The sequence below is a fragment of the Peromyscus maniculatus genome, chromosome 4, assembly GCF_049852395.1.
Source record: "Peromyscus maniculatus bairdii isolate BWxNUB_F1_BW_parent chromosome 4, HU_Pman_BW_mat_3.1, whole genome shotgun sequence".
Classification (NCBI taxonomy): domain Eukaryota; kingdom Metazoa; phylum Chordata; class Mammalia; order Rodentia; family Cricetidae; genus Peromyscus; species Peromyscus maniculatus.
The window spans coordinates 135,120,429-135,137,237 of record NC_134855.1 but is presented as its reverse complement, the minus strand read 5'-3'; the positions used below and the strand labels follow the sequence as shown (position 1 = coordinate 135,137,237).

Genomic DNA, 16,809 nt, shown 5'->3' with positions numbered 1-16,809 from the left:
ACCTTCAAGGACTCTTTCCAAATAAGGTAACACAGGTTCCAGGACTGGTGACATAGACGTTAGAAGGCTACTTTTTAGCTTAGCACAGGCACAGAGTATTTTTCAGGTGTAGGCCTTTCTTTGTTATGAAATTCATTTCAGCCTAAGCACCTTTTCCCATGACACAAGCCCTACAGCTTAGCTTTCTGTCTCCTATTCAGAACTCTAGTGGACATGAAATAGTTGCAGGAAGGGTGGCACAAGGCTGCCTGCGTTTGGAAACACGTGTCTCTAGGAACAAATCAGAAATGGTTAAGGTTCTCACTTTCTTTTCCTATTTTGATAAAACAAAGCTTTTCAACACTCACAGAATGAATAAAACCTAGATTTACACTTTCATGATTCTTTTGTGACTAATTTCACAGTTCTCTGATGAGACAAAAGATTCTTTTTTACTCCCTGAAAAGGATTAGAATTCTTCTATCCTGGATTCACCCCTCATTCTGTTTATGATATTATGATCTAGCTTGGGAGGCTGTGGTCCAGTGAAATGACAAACTACAATATTCACATGTAAAGAGACTCAGAGTAAATCACCTAACTGCCCTAAACCTCAATTTCTAGATTTTAAATGTAAAAATTGACAAGACAAGAAAAGATGTCTACAGATTAAATAGGGTAGTAGAGGTGAAAAGTCCCAGCATAATGACTTGTATATATATTGTTTTTTGTTGTTGTTCTTTATTTTTCAAGACAAGGTATGGTGGTATTTTATTTGTACTGAAATGTGATTTTAATTGTATGTTAATAAATAAAGTTGCCCGGGGGTCAGAGCTATTAGAGCCATAGAAAGAGTGTGGTGGTGGTGGTGGTGGTGGCACATGCCTTTAATCCCATCGATCTCTGTGGGTTCAGGGATACAGCCAACATTGGAGACATACACCTTTAAGACCTGGAGGGCTGCACTTACAGGCAGTGACGAGGCAGTCATGTGTTTGGGTTTACAACCAATGAGAAGGCAGAACAGAAAGACTATTTAAAGACAAACACACAGGAAGTGGGTCCTTTTCGGAGAGCTAGGAGCACCGCAGGAAGGGTGAGATTTTAGCTCTGAGTTCTGACCTCTTGGCTTTCTCTTTTACATTGGTTCTGTGTTTCTTATTTAATAAGACGGTTAGTTACATCTACAACAAGGTTTTTCTGTGTAATCCTGGCAAGCCTATAAGACATTCTCTTAATCAGTGAGTGATGGGGGAGGGCCCAGCCCACTGTGGATGGTGCCATCCCTGGGGTGGTGGTCCTGGGTTCTCTAAGAAAGGAGGTCAAGCACACCAGAAGGAGCAAGCCAGTATGCAGCATCCCTCCGTGGCCTCTGTGTCAGCTCCAGTTTGAGTTCCTCTCATGGCTTCCCTCAGTGAACCGTGATTTAGGAGATGTAAGTCAAATAAGCCTTTTCCTCCCCAAGTTGCTTTCAATCATGGTGTTTTTTTTCACAGTAGTAGAAACACTAATTAAGATAAGCAGGCTCTCCCTTTAAGCATTCGGAGGGAGGGTAATTTTTTTTTTTAAAAGTTGGTTTAGAGCCGGGCGGTGGTGGCGCACGCCTTTAATCCCAGCACTTGGGAGGCAGAGGCAGGCGGATCTCTGTGAGTTCGAGGCCAACCTGGGCTACCAAGTGAGTTCCAGGAAAAGGCGCAAAGCTACACAGAGAAACCCTGTCTCGAAAAACCAAAAAAAAAAAAAAAGTTGGTTTAGGCTCAATGAAACTGACTTCAGGCTTCTGGTCTTAGTTAGAGTTTCTATTGCTGTGAAAAGATGCATGACCACAACAACTCTTATGAAGGAAAACTTTTCACTGGGGCTGGCTTAGAGTTCAGAGGTTTAGTCCATTGTCATCACGGCAGGCAGACATGGTGCTGAAGAGGTAGCTGAGAGTTCTAGTTCTGGATCTGCAGGCAGCAGGAAGAAGAGTCAGCAAGCCACTAGTCCTGGCTCTAGCTTCTGAAACCTCAAAGCCCACCTCCAGTGACACACTTCCTCCAACAACACCACACCTATACAGCAAGCTTTCTTATTGGACTATCTTTGGACTGCCAGCCTGAAAACAATACCCAGAGACTTATTACTTATGAAAACTTGGCCTTAGCTTAGGCTTTTTTCCAACTAGCTTGTAGATGTAACAGTCTTATTATTAAATAAGAAACACAGAGCCAAATGCAGAGTTAAAAGCCCAAGAGGTCAGAGCAGTAGTAAGAGCTGAGACTTAAAAACCCTTCCTTACCCTTCCTGCCACTGCTGTCCTTCCCCTCAGCAGGAGACCTACTTCCTGTGTATCTGTCTTTTTTATTGACTTTCTGTTCTGCCTTCTCATTGGTTGTAAACCCAACCACATGACCTCCTTGTCACTGCCTGTCTGTGCAGACCTCCAGGTCTTCTATGGTTGGTACTGAGATTAAAGGCATGTGTCTCCATGCTGGCTGTATCCTTGAACACACAGAGATCTACCTGTCATGTGATCAGGATTAAAGGTGTATGTCACCACCACCCAGCTTCTGCTATGGCTTGCTATTAGCTCTGACCCCCAGGCAACTTTATTTATTAACATACAAATAAATCACATTTCAGTACAAATAAAATATCACTATACTAGCTATTATAATTTAGTTAACCCATGTTTTTTTAACCTACATTCTGCCTCATGGCTTGGTTACCTCTTCTTAGTACAGCACATCTGACTTGCTCTGAGTCTGCTGGAGAAATCCATAGGCCTAGATTCCTTTTCCTTCCCTCTCTTTCCCTGGAAGTCTCACCTATTTCTTCTGCCTAGCTATTGGCCACTTAGCTCTTTATTTTAATCCAATTAGAAGGCCCTTAGGCAGAGATACATCTTTACAGTGTAAACAAATATTCTGAAACACACCTACTCCAACAAGGCCACACCTATCAATAGTGCCAGTCCCTCTGAACCAAGAAGGCCATTTTCATTCAAACTACCACACTTCTCTATTCTAGAAATGTGTGGTGGTTTGAAAGAAAATGGCCCCCAAAGGGAGTGGCACTATTAGGAGGTGTGGCCATGCTGGAGGAAGTATATTACTGTAGAGCTGGGCTGTGATGTCTCTTTTGCTCAAGCTTCCCTTGGTGTGACAGTCAGTCAACTTCCTGTTGCCTGCCTACCAAGATGTAAGGACTCTCAGCTCTCGTACCACATCTGCCTGTCTGCCACCACACTCCCTGTCAAAATTGATGATAATTTGTTACAAGTATCTTGGGAAATTCATACAGTGTTCCTGTGTTGTTATCCAGGTCTCAGTTTCCTGTGGTCTCCCTTCTATCTGGCCCCTCTATGACATTTTCAAAAAAAATAATCTCTTAGTTAACTCAGTGTTTGCTCTGGCAGTATTATAGGCATTTTACATAGTTCACTGAATCCTCCAATCCTATTAAGCAGGTATTAATATTTGTCCTAATTTACAGAGGAGAGAGAGAGAAAAAAGATGAGGTTACACTTCTAATAGTAATGCCCCAATTTAACACCCACACATTTACCCTTGACCCTGTACCACTTCAGTTTCTCTGGGTTAGATATGGAGCCTAATTTGCTTATCAACTGACGGCACTTTGGGACACTTACTCAGGGATATTTTCAAGAATGCTGGATTGGGGCTGGAAAGATGGAGTAGCTCTTCTAGAGGTCCTGGGTTCAATTCCCAGCATCCACATAGAGGCTCCCAATGTCTATAATTCCAGTCCCAGAGGACCCCACACTCTTTTCTGGCCTCAGAGGGTACCAGGTATGCATGTGATACTAGACATACATGCAGACAGAACCCTCATATACATAAGTAAATAAAATTACAAAATTCTGCTGAACCCCAAACTTGCCCATAACTCCTCGCCTATGCTCATGAGTGGCCCTAATTAAAATGAGTGTGTTGCAAACAACAATCACAAAAGGTATGAGAGTAGAAGGGCCTTGTTGGGGAGAAGGGATTCAGCCTGAGCAGAGGAGGGGAATGGAGGGGAATGGGGAGGGCAGTGTGTAGATGTAACCAACCGTCTTATTAAATAAGAAACACAGAACCAATGCAAAGAAGAAAGCCAAGAGGTCAGAGCTAAGAGCTAAAACCTTACCCTTCCTCCTGCGGTGGTCCTACCTCTCCGAACCAGAGCTACTTCCTGTGTGTCTATCTTTTTATAGTGTTTCTGTTCTGCCTTCTCATTGGTTGTAAACCCAACCACATGGCCGCCTCATCACAACCTGTCTATATAGACCTCCAGGTCTTCTATGGTTGGTATTGAGATTAAAGGCGTGTGTATCCAATGCTGGCTGTATCCCTGAACACACAGAGACCTACCTAGCTCTGCCTACCAAATGCTGGGATTACAAGCATACACCACCACTGCCCTGCTTTCCTATGGCTTGCTAATAGCTCTGACCCCCGGGCAACTTTATTTATTAACATACAAATAACATTTTAATACAAATAAAATATCACCATAGCAGTGACCAGAACACATCGTATATGTACACGAAATTGTCAAAGAACAATAATCTTAAAAAGAATGCTGGGCTGGGCGTTGGTGGCGCACGCCTTTAATCCCAGCACTTGGGAGGCAGAGGCAGGCGGATCTCTGTGAGTTCGAGGCCAGCCTGGGCTAACAAGTGAGCTCCAGGAAAGGCGCAAAGCTACACAGAGAAACCCTGTTTCGAAAAACCAAAAAAAAAAAAAAAAAAGAATGCTGGGCCAAAGGAGGCCAGGCCTGCCTACCTGGTACTCAATAAACAAAGCAGCCTTTAGCTTTTTCAGCAAAGAAGAGGTGGGCAACCCTAGAATTGAAGAAAAATTTAAGTTAAAAGGATCTGAAAGATCAGTTTAATCAAATCCTTCCTGTTATAAACATGGATGCTGGGCCCAGAGTAGGGGAGAGGCTTCTTTGGGGCTACATAGATGGGTTGTGTGTGAATGGTAGAGTTGTAATGAAGCCCAGATTTAACTTCAAATACAGGATTGTCTCTACAACTCACCACACTGACCAAGATGGGTGTTGCTGTGCCTAACGTGCTGACGAAGTCTAGGACCCAGCAAGAAAGGAAGTGGAAGAACTGGCCCGGATGTTCTCGAAGCGTTAGTGTCAGGATCTTCACTCTCACTTGGGACACCGCAGGGCTGCAGCCACGGAGATGGTCCAGGGTACCGGGACGGGCAAAGTTCTAGGTTGATTTAGTGACTGATCATGGTGTCACGGTATTCTAAAGTGAAAGAATGTCCTCAATCTATGAATTCCTAGAACAAAAGGGACTTCTGCAAACCTTGAGAGTGACGACGGCTTTGGGAAAATAATTCTAGAGTTTACTTACACAATCAGGGAAGTGGTTTGGGAAACCCTGTGTCTAAGAATGGTCAAAGCTGAACGTTTTTCATCCATCTTTATATAGACATTTTCTCAAATCCTGAGTCCCTGCTGGCCCCTCCTTAAAAAGGTGCTTGGGGAAAAAAGATAAAACTCAAGTTAGATAGCACCTGTAAAGTGCTCCTTCGCGCTTTTCTACTCAGTAAGGGCTCAGCAAACGGAAAGTGGGAATTGTGAAAACATTACTAACAGCAGCCACTGTCCTTAAGACACGTTGAACTCCTTTCTGTAGAGTAGATCTCCCGAGATGCTCTTTTGACTGGGTTCCATTGCCCGTTGCATCCTGGGTCTTGTAGTCAGGAAGTGAGTGGCTTATTGCCCTACGCGCAGGCGTCGTGGTGCGTATCCCCGGAAGAACCAGCCGCGGCTCGGAGGATGAGCTGGTGGCGGTGGCTGCAGCTGCTGCGGCGGCACTGACAGGACACGAGCTCTATGCCTTTCCGGCTGCTCATCCCGCTCGGCCTCGTGTGCGTGCTTCTGCCCCTGCACCATGGTGCGCCAGGCCCCGACGGCACCGCGCCCGACCCCGCCCACTACAGGTGAAGGGGGCCAGGCTCCTGCTCTCCACGGCTGGGGAATGGCAAGCGCCCACCGGGCCCCTTCCCTTCCCTCCGCCCCAGGACCCCCACCCTGACGTGCTCGGGTCCCGCTGCTGGGCCCTCGGCAGAAATCACATGGTGGTTCCCACTCTCCGTCCTGTGTCTGGTCCTTTCTCCCGCCTGGTTTTGGGTTCTGGCCCCCTACCTTATTTCTCATCCCTCGCACCAGGGAGCGAGTCAAGGCCATGTTCTACCACGCCTACGACAGTTACCTGGAAAATGCCTTTCCCTACGATGAGCTGAGACCTCTCACCTGTGACGGGCACGACACCTGGGGCAGGTAGAATGAGCTTGAGGGCCTAGGGGGTTGGCCGGGGTCTTAGGAGGGCTGGTGGCTTCAAGGTCTTACTGACTGTGCAAGGTTTCCCGCCTGGGCTGCTGATTCAACCCCTTCCCCTCAACTCAAGCCAGCACGGGCAGAGTCTACACAGCTTTCCAAGTACAAAAAAAGTCTTGGATTAATCTGGCAGGCTAGACCTCTAGGCTCACCCTCAGCAGGAACAGGCGCCACATATGAAGACTTGGGAACATTTCTGGAGTCACAGAATATTTTGAAAGAACTCCCAAGAGTCAGAAAACTCAGCTCCTTCATTTTCTAGGTGGGCACCCAGGTCCGGGAGGGGACGTTACGCTCCCCAAATGTAAGGTCCTTTGTGGTTGCTGTTCTCTGTGTGGCTGAAACACATTTGCCCTCTCTCCTCACGCCACAGTTTCGTGTCACTGCCATATTCACCCCCTCCCCAGATTCAGCTCCTCTCACCGCCGTGCATACCAGTCACCTGATTCATTTTTTTTTTTTAAGTAATTCTTGTATTATCACGTTTTTCAGAAACTGACAGGGATTGAGTACGGTGCCACGTGCTTTTCAGTGTGCTCCCGTTTAATTCTCTTAACACTCTTGGGAATTAGGGCTGTAATGCTGAGGTGTGTGTGTGTGTGTGTGTGTGTGTGTGTGTGTGTGTGTGTGTGTGTGTGTGTGTGTGTGTGTGTAGATGGGTCCCACGTAGTCCTGGCTGTCCTCGAACTCACTAGAGAGCTGAGACTGACCTCGAACTCCCGGTGCCTCTGCCTCCACCTCCCAAGTGCTGAGATTGCAGGTGTGTGCCGTCACTCCTGGCTTTCTATCCTTGTTTTACAACTATTTTTAAAGGACAGCATGCACTCTGATGCCAAGGACTAGACAAGGAAGCTAAGAACTTGTGCCATTTTTTTTTACTTCTTACTTGGAACAAAAAGTAAATGCAGGGGGCTGGAGAGATGGCTCAGTGATTAAGAGCACTGGCTGCTCTTCCAAAGGACCCGGGTTCAATTCCCAGCACCCACATGGCAGTTCACAACTGTCTATAATTCCAGTTCCAGGGGATCTGACAGCCTCATGCGGGCAAAACCCCAATGTACATAAAAAATAAAGAAATCTTTTTTAAAAAAGTAAATACAAACAAATGGCTAATTGAAGCAGGACAGAATCATGCTTGATGACTCTCATTCCTTAGGACTCCAGCACTGCAACCTGTCCTGTATATCGTTCTGGAGTATTCTCAGTTTATACTATTATACCGGTGTGCATACATGTATTATTTGTTTATTGAGACAGGATCCTGCTAGGTAGCCCAGCCTAGTTTTAAATTCTCCGTCCTTCTGTATTAGCCTTTCCGGTGATGGAACTGCAGACATATGCCACACCTGGCTACTGTGTATCTTTGTTGAAAATTAACTTATTAAAGTTTAACTTTGTAAAAAAGGAACTTCTTATAATTTCCATATAATAAAATACCCTATTTTAAATGTATAGTAGCCACGATCACAACTAGCATATAGAATACTTTTTAAAATTTTATGTGCTTTGGTGATTTGCCTGCATGTGTCTGTGTGAGGGTGCCAGATCCTCGGAGTTAACTTACAGACAGCTGTGAGCTGCCCTGTAGATGCTGGAAGTTGAACCTGGCTCCTTTGGAAGAGCAGCCAGTGCTCTTAACCTCTGAGCTTTCACTCTAGCCCTGGAATACCTCTTTACCCTAGAAAATTCCCAAATGTGCCTTATAAATTATCCCTCCACTATTGCTGGCCCTAACAGCAGCATGCCTGCTTTTCTGTCCGTGTGGCTTTTTTTTTTTTTTTTTTTTTTTTTTTTTTTTGGTTTTTCGAGACAGGGTTTCTCTGTGTAGCTTTGCGCCTTTCCTGGAGCTCACTTGGTAGCCCAGGCTGGCCTCGAACTCACAGAGATCCGCCTGGCTCTGCCTCCCGAGTGCTGGGATTAAAGGCGTGCGCCACCAACGCCCGGCCCCCCGTGTGGCTTTTTAAGTTCTATTAATGGTATGTGTGTGTGTGTGTGTTGCATGAATTTAGGTGCACCATATGCGTGCGGGAGCCTATGGAGGCTCCTGGCTAGAGTCCCTGGAACTGCAGTTGCCAGCAGTTGTGAGCCCCCATGTTGCTGTGGGAATCAAACTCAGGTCCTCTGCAAGAGCAATACATGCTCCTAACCACTGAGCCATCTGTCCAGCCCCTAGTATGGCCTTTTTTTTTTCTTTTTTTGTAGTGCTGATGCAAACATGCTATGAGTCTTACTTCATACATGGTGTTTTTCATTTAACAGCATGATCTTCTCATTAGTACATTAGAGTCTCATTAGAACTTCGATAACCATGTCTTAATAATGTCATAGATTTGTATTTGTTTGTATCATAGTTTGTTCATCACTCTTCAACTTGTGAGCAACCAGTAATTTCTAGGTTTTTGATGTTATAAGTAACACAGCCTTGAGCATTCTCCAACCATTAATATGTTACAATCTTGTGCTGCCCTCCGTGGTAAAGAAGGGTGCCAGGAAACAGAGGTGAATGTTAATTACAGCTGAGCTACACCAGGTATCAAAGGGCTCCGATTTCCCCCCGGTTCCTCTGTTGTAATTATACATGGGACAGATAGGGACATCACTGTGCCTCATTTGAGTTTTGGGCAAGTCTGATCTGGGTAGTTATGAATCTGGTGTTTGATGTTCTTACAAAGCACTTGGGACTTTGTCTTTTTACAGTTTTTCTCTGACGCTAATTGATGCCCTGGACACCTTGCTGGTAAGAATCCTATTTCTTTCCCTCTCTATCATTGCCTAACCAACATCCTTCCTCTTTTGGTAGCTTGTCTGTGGGTAAAAAGTAAATTCCTCCCCTAGTCTTTATCTCATGATTCTGAGCCACCAGGCTCTGGTTACCCAACTGCATGGGAGAGAATGCCAAGTTCCAAGAGAAAACCAACGTCCGCAGGTTCAGTCATTGGGCAAATATTTATAGAGGACCTGTGATAGACTTGTACAGCCCAGTGAGGGACCCAGAGACTTGAGCAAGTATTTATAGAGGACCTGTGATAGACTTGTACAGCCCAGTGAGGGACCCAGAGACTTGGACATCATCCTTTTCAAAAGCTTCTGTTCTAGTAGCCATGTGCAGAGACAGTACGATAATACAATACTCGTTAGTGTGTCGTGTGTGGCCTGTGCTAAGGCCTTTACAGGTTGTGTTAGTCAGTGTTGATCATTGCTATGGCCACACAAGAGAACAGTTTAGAAGGAGGAAGGATTTATTTAGGCCCACAGTTTCAGAGCCCTCAGTACATGGTTGCCTAGCCCTGTGCTTGGGCAATAATGTGGCAGAGACGTTTCTTTGTTTCATGGTGGATAGGAAATAGATTTCAGGAGATAGGAGGGGCCAGGGACAAGGTACCCTCCCCTGACCCTCCCTGCCAGTTACTTACTTCCTCCACCTAGGCCCTCTTGATAAGGTTTCCATAACCTCTCAGAATAGTGCTACCTGTTGGGAGCCTGGAGCTCCACACAGTTTGTCATGATTACTTCTTATTCAGATTACAGCACATGCATCGTTCTATTTAATCCTTCCAATAATCTCATGGTTTTATTCCTTCCTATAGCTGAGAAATGTGATGCTTAGAAAGGTAAAACAGAACTCAGATTTGAACTTAATTTTATGTGACTCCAATCCTCCATTGTCTTCTGTTCTGCGCATCCCCACCCAGGGTTTTAGGGTTTTGTTCTTTAGTGAGGCAGACCTCAAACTTGGCAATCCTCTTGCCTCAGCCTCCCAAGTGCTGAGATGATAAAGATTTACCACCATGCCTGGCCACTCCTTGTTTTTATACATTTATAATATTTATATGACTATGAACACTACACAGATATGGTTTGGCTTATAATTTTGTTTACTATTAATTTGTATGTTCTTGTCTATTCATCAAATAGTTATTGAGGACAACTATGTACCAAGCATGGTGCTAAAGTTGGAAGTCAAAATGGCGAGTTTAAGCCGGGCAATGGTGGTGCACACCTTTAATCCCAGCACTTAGGAGACAGAGCCAGGCAGATCTCTGTGAGTTCGAGGCCAGCCTGGGCTACAGAGTGAGTTCCAGGAAAGGCTCAAAGCTACACAGAGAAATCCTGTCTCGGAAAAAAAAAAATGGCGAGTTTAAACAGGAATAATCTCTGTTTTCCCAGAGTTTGAGATGTTAACACTGGAAGGACACACAGAATCAAAGAATAGCCATAAAAGATGATAATCACCCATTCAGGCTGGAGCTTTTGTATTGGAATGGCCCTTACCAAAACTGATCTGGCCCTGAGGGGGGTGGTGCACGCCTTTAGTCCCAGCACTCAGGAGGAAGAGGCAGAGGCAGGCCTGAGTTCAGGGCTAGCCTTGTCTATGGAGTGAGTTCCAGGATAGCCAGGGCTATACAAAAGAAACCCTGTCTTGAAAATAAAAACTAAACAAAACAAAAAACCTCAAAAAGGATAAAGAGGAGGAGGCTGGGAGAAGTTCTCGGAGGAGGTGGTGTGAACCTGGAGTTGGAATTTGAAGGAGAATCGGGTGGGAACTGGGGAAGTGATGGAGGGAAGTGATGGAGGAAGTGATGGAGGAAGTGATGGAGGGAGGAGGCCCCAGGCTGGCCAGTGCAGTGGTTCTGGGGCCGGAGAGACTGGAGCAAGTGAATTTGGAGGGAGGCCAGTGTCACCGAGAGTCGGGGAGACGAGGGGAGAAGTGACACTGGGCGACATGTGGAGGCTGCAGGCTCTTCTTCGGTATCTTAGGGCTTTTGTTTGAGAGGACGGAAGAGCCACTGGCTTTTTTTCCCCTTAATTTATTATGTATAGTGTTCTGTCTCCATGTAAGCCTGCAGGCCAGAAGAGAGCACCAGATCTCATTATGGATGGTTGTGAGCCACCATGTGGTTGCTGGGAATTGAACTCAGGACCTCTGGAAGAGCAGCCAGTGCTCTTAACCTCTGAGCCATCTTTCCGGCCCTTCCTCCCTTTTTTTTACCTCTGACATTTCTTAAGTATAAGACAGGAAGTGATGAAATGTCTGCTTTGAGATCACTGACTGCCACGTGAAGAAAGATCTGTGTCTTCATTCAGCAAACATTTGTCAAGTGATTGCTTCCTGAGCTGCGTCTGGCGCTCCGGGGACATACAAGGATGGATGAGGCCTCTGCCACCACAAAGGTCTTTTTGTTTTGTGTTGTTTTAGTGTAGAAAGAAATAGAGACCCTAACAGTGTGGATGGAGTTCTTAGGGGTTCTTAAGGGAAGAAGAAAGACTCAGAGGCATTGTGGAGCAGGTGACATTGACCAGTCATCAGTTGGATTTATAAATGGAAGACTAGGAGTCCGTGGCTTCTGATGGAGGAAGCAGTCAGGAAACTGGAGAAGAATGGGCACAGTTTCACTGTAGATGAAGGTAGGCTAGAGGAAGGTGAACAGTGAGAGAGAGAGAGACAGTCCTGGAGAAGCCGGAGTGTGGGGATAGTCAGGCATTGTTTAGATTGCCAAGAGAGGCTCAGTTCAGCTGACTTAGGCAGGAAGATAAACTTACTGAATCAGATAACTGAAAAATCTAGATCAACGCTGGCCTCAGACAATGACGTCATTACGAGTCTCCTTCACCTTTACCTCTGCCTTCTTGGTGCTGTGTGCTCAGTCTTCAGAAGCAGTGGGTCAGCCTTTTGCCCTTCCGATTACTCTCCAGTTTAAGAAACAGTGTGTTCAAAGAATCAACCTTTCCTGTTAATCCGAGGACTAAGTCTTCACTGATCAGCCGTGGATCACACATGTATTTCCAAACAGTCTCACTTGGGGAAGGGATATGGTACCTTGGCTGGTCCCAGTGAAGCACCCACTCCACAGCTGGGGACATGGGACCGCTCTCTCCTGAATTATATATCAAGCTAGGTATGGTGGCACGATCCCAGGAATATCAGAAGTCCAAGGCCATTCCTGCCCTCTATAGTGAGTTTGAGGCCAGCTGTATGAGAACATCTCAAACAAACAAACAAGTTTGTTCCCCCTCCTCTTTCCTTCCTACCCTCTCTCTCTTCCCTAATCCTCTCTCCCTCCTCGTATGTATATCCATATACAACACGTATGTGTACATACACATATGTATGTAGACACACTTATATATAGCATTCGGCTGGTGATTTAAACAGATACTTATTTTCCCAAGTAAAAGGAAGGAGCAGATATGGCTTAGTTGACAGAATACTTGCCTTATGCATAAGGCCATGGGTTCAGTCCCTACCAACCTGAAATGGCTAAGAACTACAAAGCTGAATGAAAAAACAACCCACCCTTTAAACATACACCTCGGGGCCTGGGAAGATGGCTCAGTGGTTAAGAGCACTGCTGGTCTTGCAGAGGACCTGGGTTTGGGTCCCAGCACCTACATGGTGGCTCACAACCACCTGTAACTCCAGTGCTGGCAGATCCAACTTCCCGCTTCTGACCTCCAAGGGCACCAGGCATGAATGTGGCACACTTGTCTAGAGGTAAAACACTCAAACCCACAAAATAAAATAAATTTTTCGAAAAGGAAATGAAGCCAGGAGGTAATTTTTTCCTAGTAATGAGCCAGCTACTCAACTGCACCATCAGAGGCGTGGGCTCTTTGTAGCGTCCTCCTCACCCATCATTAGGCTTTTCTTCTCATGCTTTGTATTCCATGGTGAAACAGCTGCCACCACTCCAGAAATCATGTCTGCTTCCAAGGCAGAAAAGCAGGGCCAGAGTAAAAGCCATGCTAGCCGTGTCTGTTCTTAGGAAAAGGTTTGTTCCCAAAGGTGCCTCTAGTATACGTCACAAGGACCGGAGCTTCGTAACACAGTGACGTCTCAAAACAAAGGAAGCTGAGGGAGATAGCTTCAGGGTTCTTGGCCTCTGTGGCAGGAGGCTTTGAGGTAAAGAAGATTGGGAAGCAACTGCTATTGTTTTCCACAAGGTAGGGAGGACAAGTGAGCTAAACAGCTGATGTCCACTGCTGAGCCCTGCTTTGTTCATACGGGATCCATTGAAATGGACCAGGAAATTGCTCAGACTGGGTTTCTGCATGGTTGCTGGCTAGTGTAACTGAACTCAGGACAGTTCTGTCTAAAAGGGGAGGGCCACACGGCGTCTGAACTGCTTTCATGCCTGTGGGAGTTGTGTGTTCAGGGTTCTCTTTCATTCCAGATTTTGGGAAATACCTCTGAATTCCAAAGAGTAGTGGAGGTTCTTCAGGACAACGTGGACTTTGATATCGACGTGAATGCCTCTGTGTTCGAAACCAACATCCGAGGTAAGGGCTGCCTTCCAGGGCTGGTAAGAGAGGAGACTGGAATTGTCTCTGACAACCAAAATGGTAAATGAGCTCTTCAGGAGTCACCTTTGCAGGACCCTGGTCCAGACTAGTGACAGACAGTAAATAACATTCATTTAGTGTTGGAGCAAGGAAGGTACAACTCTGCTTTCTTGGAGGTTATTGTTATCTGGTAGAACTTTGTAGATGATGTTTGTTGCTGTTGTTGTTTTTAATTTGGTTTATTTTCTTTTATTATTTTTTACTTTTTAAGACTTAGCCTCACTATGTAACTCTTGGCTGGCCAGAAACTGGCTGACCTTAAACTCCAATATCTGCCTGCCTCTGCCTCCCTAGTGCTGCGTTTAAAGGCATGCACCACCACACCACATGATAGTTTGGGTGTTTTCTTTTGGTGAGGGGTTGTTTTTTTTTGGTTTTTGATTTTTTCTTTTTTTTGAGACGTGATCCTCACACCGTTGCCGAGGCCAGATTACAGCTCACTGCGTAGGACAAGCTGGCCTCTAAGTCAAAGCCATCCTCTCGCTGAGGTCACAGGCGTGAGCCACCACACCCAGCTCCCATTTCCCTCTTACTAATGTTGAAGTTGTGCATGGTATCTTCTAAAGTAGTTTTCTTAGCAGATAGAACAAATAACTCATCAAAGTCTAGAAGTAGTGAAAAATCTCCATTCTCCTAAATGATAGGCACACTCGGAGACCATCTTGACACATGTGCTATAGTTCCAGATTTTAGTTCTTTATAGCTGAAGTGTAGGTTTCCTCATGTATTTAGCACACGTGTGTGTGTGTGTGTGTGTGTGTGTGTGTGTGTGTGTGTATGTGTGTTCCTGAAACTGTGTATGCGTGTGTACAGGCAGAAGTCGGATCCTGGTATTCATCAGACAGGCTCTCACTGGACCTGGGCCTTGCTGCCTAGGCAAGGCTGGTGGGCTGTGAGCGCTAGCGATCCTCCTGTCCTCTCCCTCGGCACTGGGTCGCAAGTGTGTCCATCACATCCACTTTTTCAACTTGGGTGTCAAGGATGGAATTCAGGTCCTCATGCTTCCAGGGCAAGCACTGTACAAACTGAGCCACCCCCCAGCCCCGTTACCACCTTCCTGGCCGGCTTTAGTGCCTCAGGCTGTATTATGTGCGAGCGAGAGTCTTTTCTCTAAAGAACTTTAGCGTTTTCCTTTGTGTGGATATGTTCTTGGCAAACCTTCTCAGGTTTTGTTTACACGAAAATGGCTTTGTCTTACTTCCTTTGGTCTTTGGGAGATATTTTTTCTGCATGTATGGCTGCTGTTAATGATTATTTTCTCTTATTTAGTCTATCAAAGCAATTTCTCACTGTTTCCTACTTTCATTTTGTTATAAATCCGTCATTGTCATGGTCATGTCTTTGTAGATAAATCTGTTTTTGTTTTTTATTTTCATTATACCTGTCCTTTTGTTTTGTTTTGTTTTGTTTGTTTTTCTTTTCTTTTTTATACCTGTCCTTTTAAAATGCTCTTAAAAATCCTGGAAAATTTTAAGTACCATGACCCGTGAGAAGATAGTACAATGAATGAATGCAGCCGTTGCTCATTGTTACCCAGGCTATAGCTGCTTTTAAAACAGCTTTTTTTTTAAAAAAAATTTTTTTTATCTGGGGAACAAAGTAGGGGAAAAGAATTTTTTCTCTTTTTGACGTTTTGTAATGTATACATTTACAATGTGTACATTAATGTATATTAATGTGGGTTTTTTGTTGTTTTTTAATCTTGCTCGGGATTCTTGGGTCTATAAACTGCTGTTTTTCCTTGGTTGAGAAAGTTCAAGTAGTGCCTCCCCCCCCCTTTTCTCTCATTTATTTGTTTATTTATTTACTTTGGTTTCAACTAGAATTCTCACCTTGTCCCCTAAGTTGCTCTTGTATCTAAGGCTTTCATCAGGTATGCTTTATGTACTAGTAAATCGTGCAATTTTCACTTGTAATTATTGTATTTTTATCTCTGCAAGTTCTGTTTGGTATTTTTGTAAATATGCCTGGTCAATTTTTTTCACTGTTTTTTGCTACGTCTTTCTATATCCAATCTCTTTCATTTCTTTAAGTATATTTCTCATAGTTATTTTTTATTCTCTGTGAAAATTCCAGCATCTGAGGTGGTAGTGTACCTTATTTCTGTTGTTATTCCATCTTCCTTTTTGTTAAATCCTGGAGTGATCAGACACAGTCAGCCTGGGAATCGAACCCAGGTCCTCTGGAACATCAGTCAGGGCTTTTCACCGCTGAGCCATCTCTCCGTTTCTGTTGTTATCATAAGCTTTGTTTCCACAGTGAGTTTGTGTGTGTGTGTGTGTGTGTGTGTGTGTGTGTGTGTGTGTGTGTGTGATTTAAAAATGTTATTTGTATTGTTTACTGTAGACTCACTTCCTAGACTTCACCAGTTGGATTCTTAGAGGCCTGGATGGGATGTGGCTTTTTCTCTCCAGATACATTTCTGTTGATTTCTGCCGTGTGACTTGAGGTACTCCCTGCAAAGCCCCTCTTTATGCTGGGGGCGTAGCTTGGTGTGGAGCCCTTGTCAAGCATGACCAGGGCTCTGGTTTGATCTCTACTGTCAAACTCCGAACCACTCAGGTTCCTACAGCACCTACCTTATGTTAGCATTAGAGGTTTTCTAGAACATTCACTTCATGTGAATTCAGACTGTAAAATTTGTGAGTGCCTGGTTGTAGTCACTATGTCTTTGGGGATTTTGTTCCTTAACTGTTAAACCTGAGAATCTAGAGAGAAAGACCAGTTCTACAATTTTTGAGCCAAATTTGAAGCTAGTTTTAATTAAATAGTGGCTGGGATGATGGACTTTGGCCAGGACCATTCCAGGGTTCCCAGAAAATGGCAACTTGAGTCATAGTTTGCAGAGGCTTATAAAGACAAACCCGTAAGGCTACCGTACTTCTCACAGATTCAATCAGGGGCAAGCATACATCCTGATGTATTTCCTGTCTGTGTGCCTCCTACCTATATCCAATCAGGGGCAAGCATACATCCTGATGTATTTCCTGTCTGTGTACCTCTCACCTATATCCAATCAGGGGCAAGCATACATCCTGATGTACTTCCTACCTGTGTGCCTCCACCTATATCCAATCAGGGGCAAGCATACATCCTGATGTATTTCCTGTCTGTGTACCTCTCACCTATATCCAATCA

At 44.9% G+C, this 16,809-nt stretch overlaps 1 protein-coding gene across 2 annotated transcripts in view; it reads left to right on the top strand.

The window, feature by feature from the left end:
- Nucleotides 1-5,103: 5,103 nt before the first annotated feature.
- The window catches only part of Edem2 (ER degradation enhancing alpha-mannosidase like protein 2), a 30,542-nt gene continuing 18,836 nt past the window's right edge, over nt 5,104-16,809 (top strand). Inside the window, exons 1-4 of one of the 2 annotated variants that reach the window (XM_006988255.4) lie at nt 5,104-5,933; nt 6,163-6,273; nt 9,028-9,067; nt 13,503-13,608. In XM_006988255.4, the coding sequence (XP_006988317.1) occupies nt 5,827-5,933; nt 6,163-6,273; nt 9,028-9,067; nt 13,503-13,608 (364 nt within the window). In that variant the 5' untranslated portion in view covers nt 5,104-5,826. The remainder of the gene's footprint in view (nt 5,934-6,162; nt 6,274-9,027; nt 9,068-13,502; nt 13,609-16,809) is intronic. The other variant, XM_076570960.1, reaches the window with a different exon arrangement.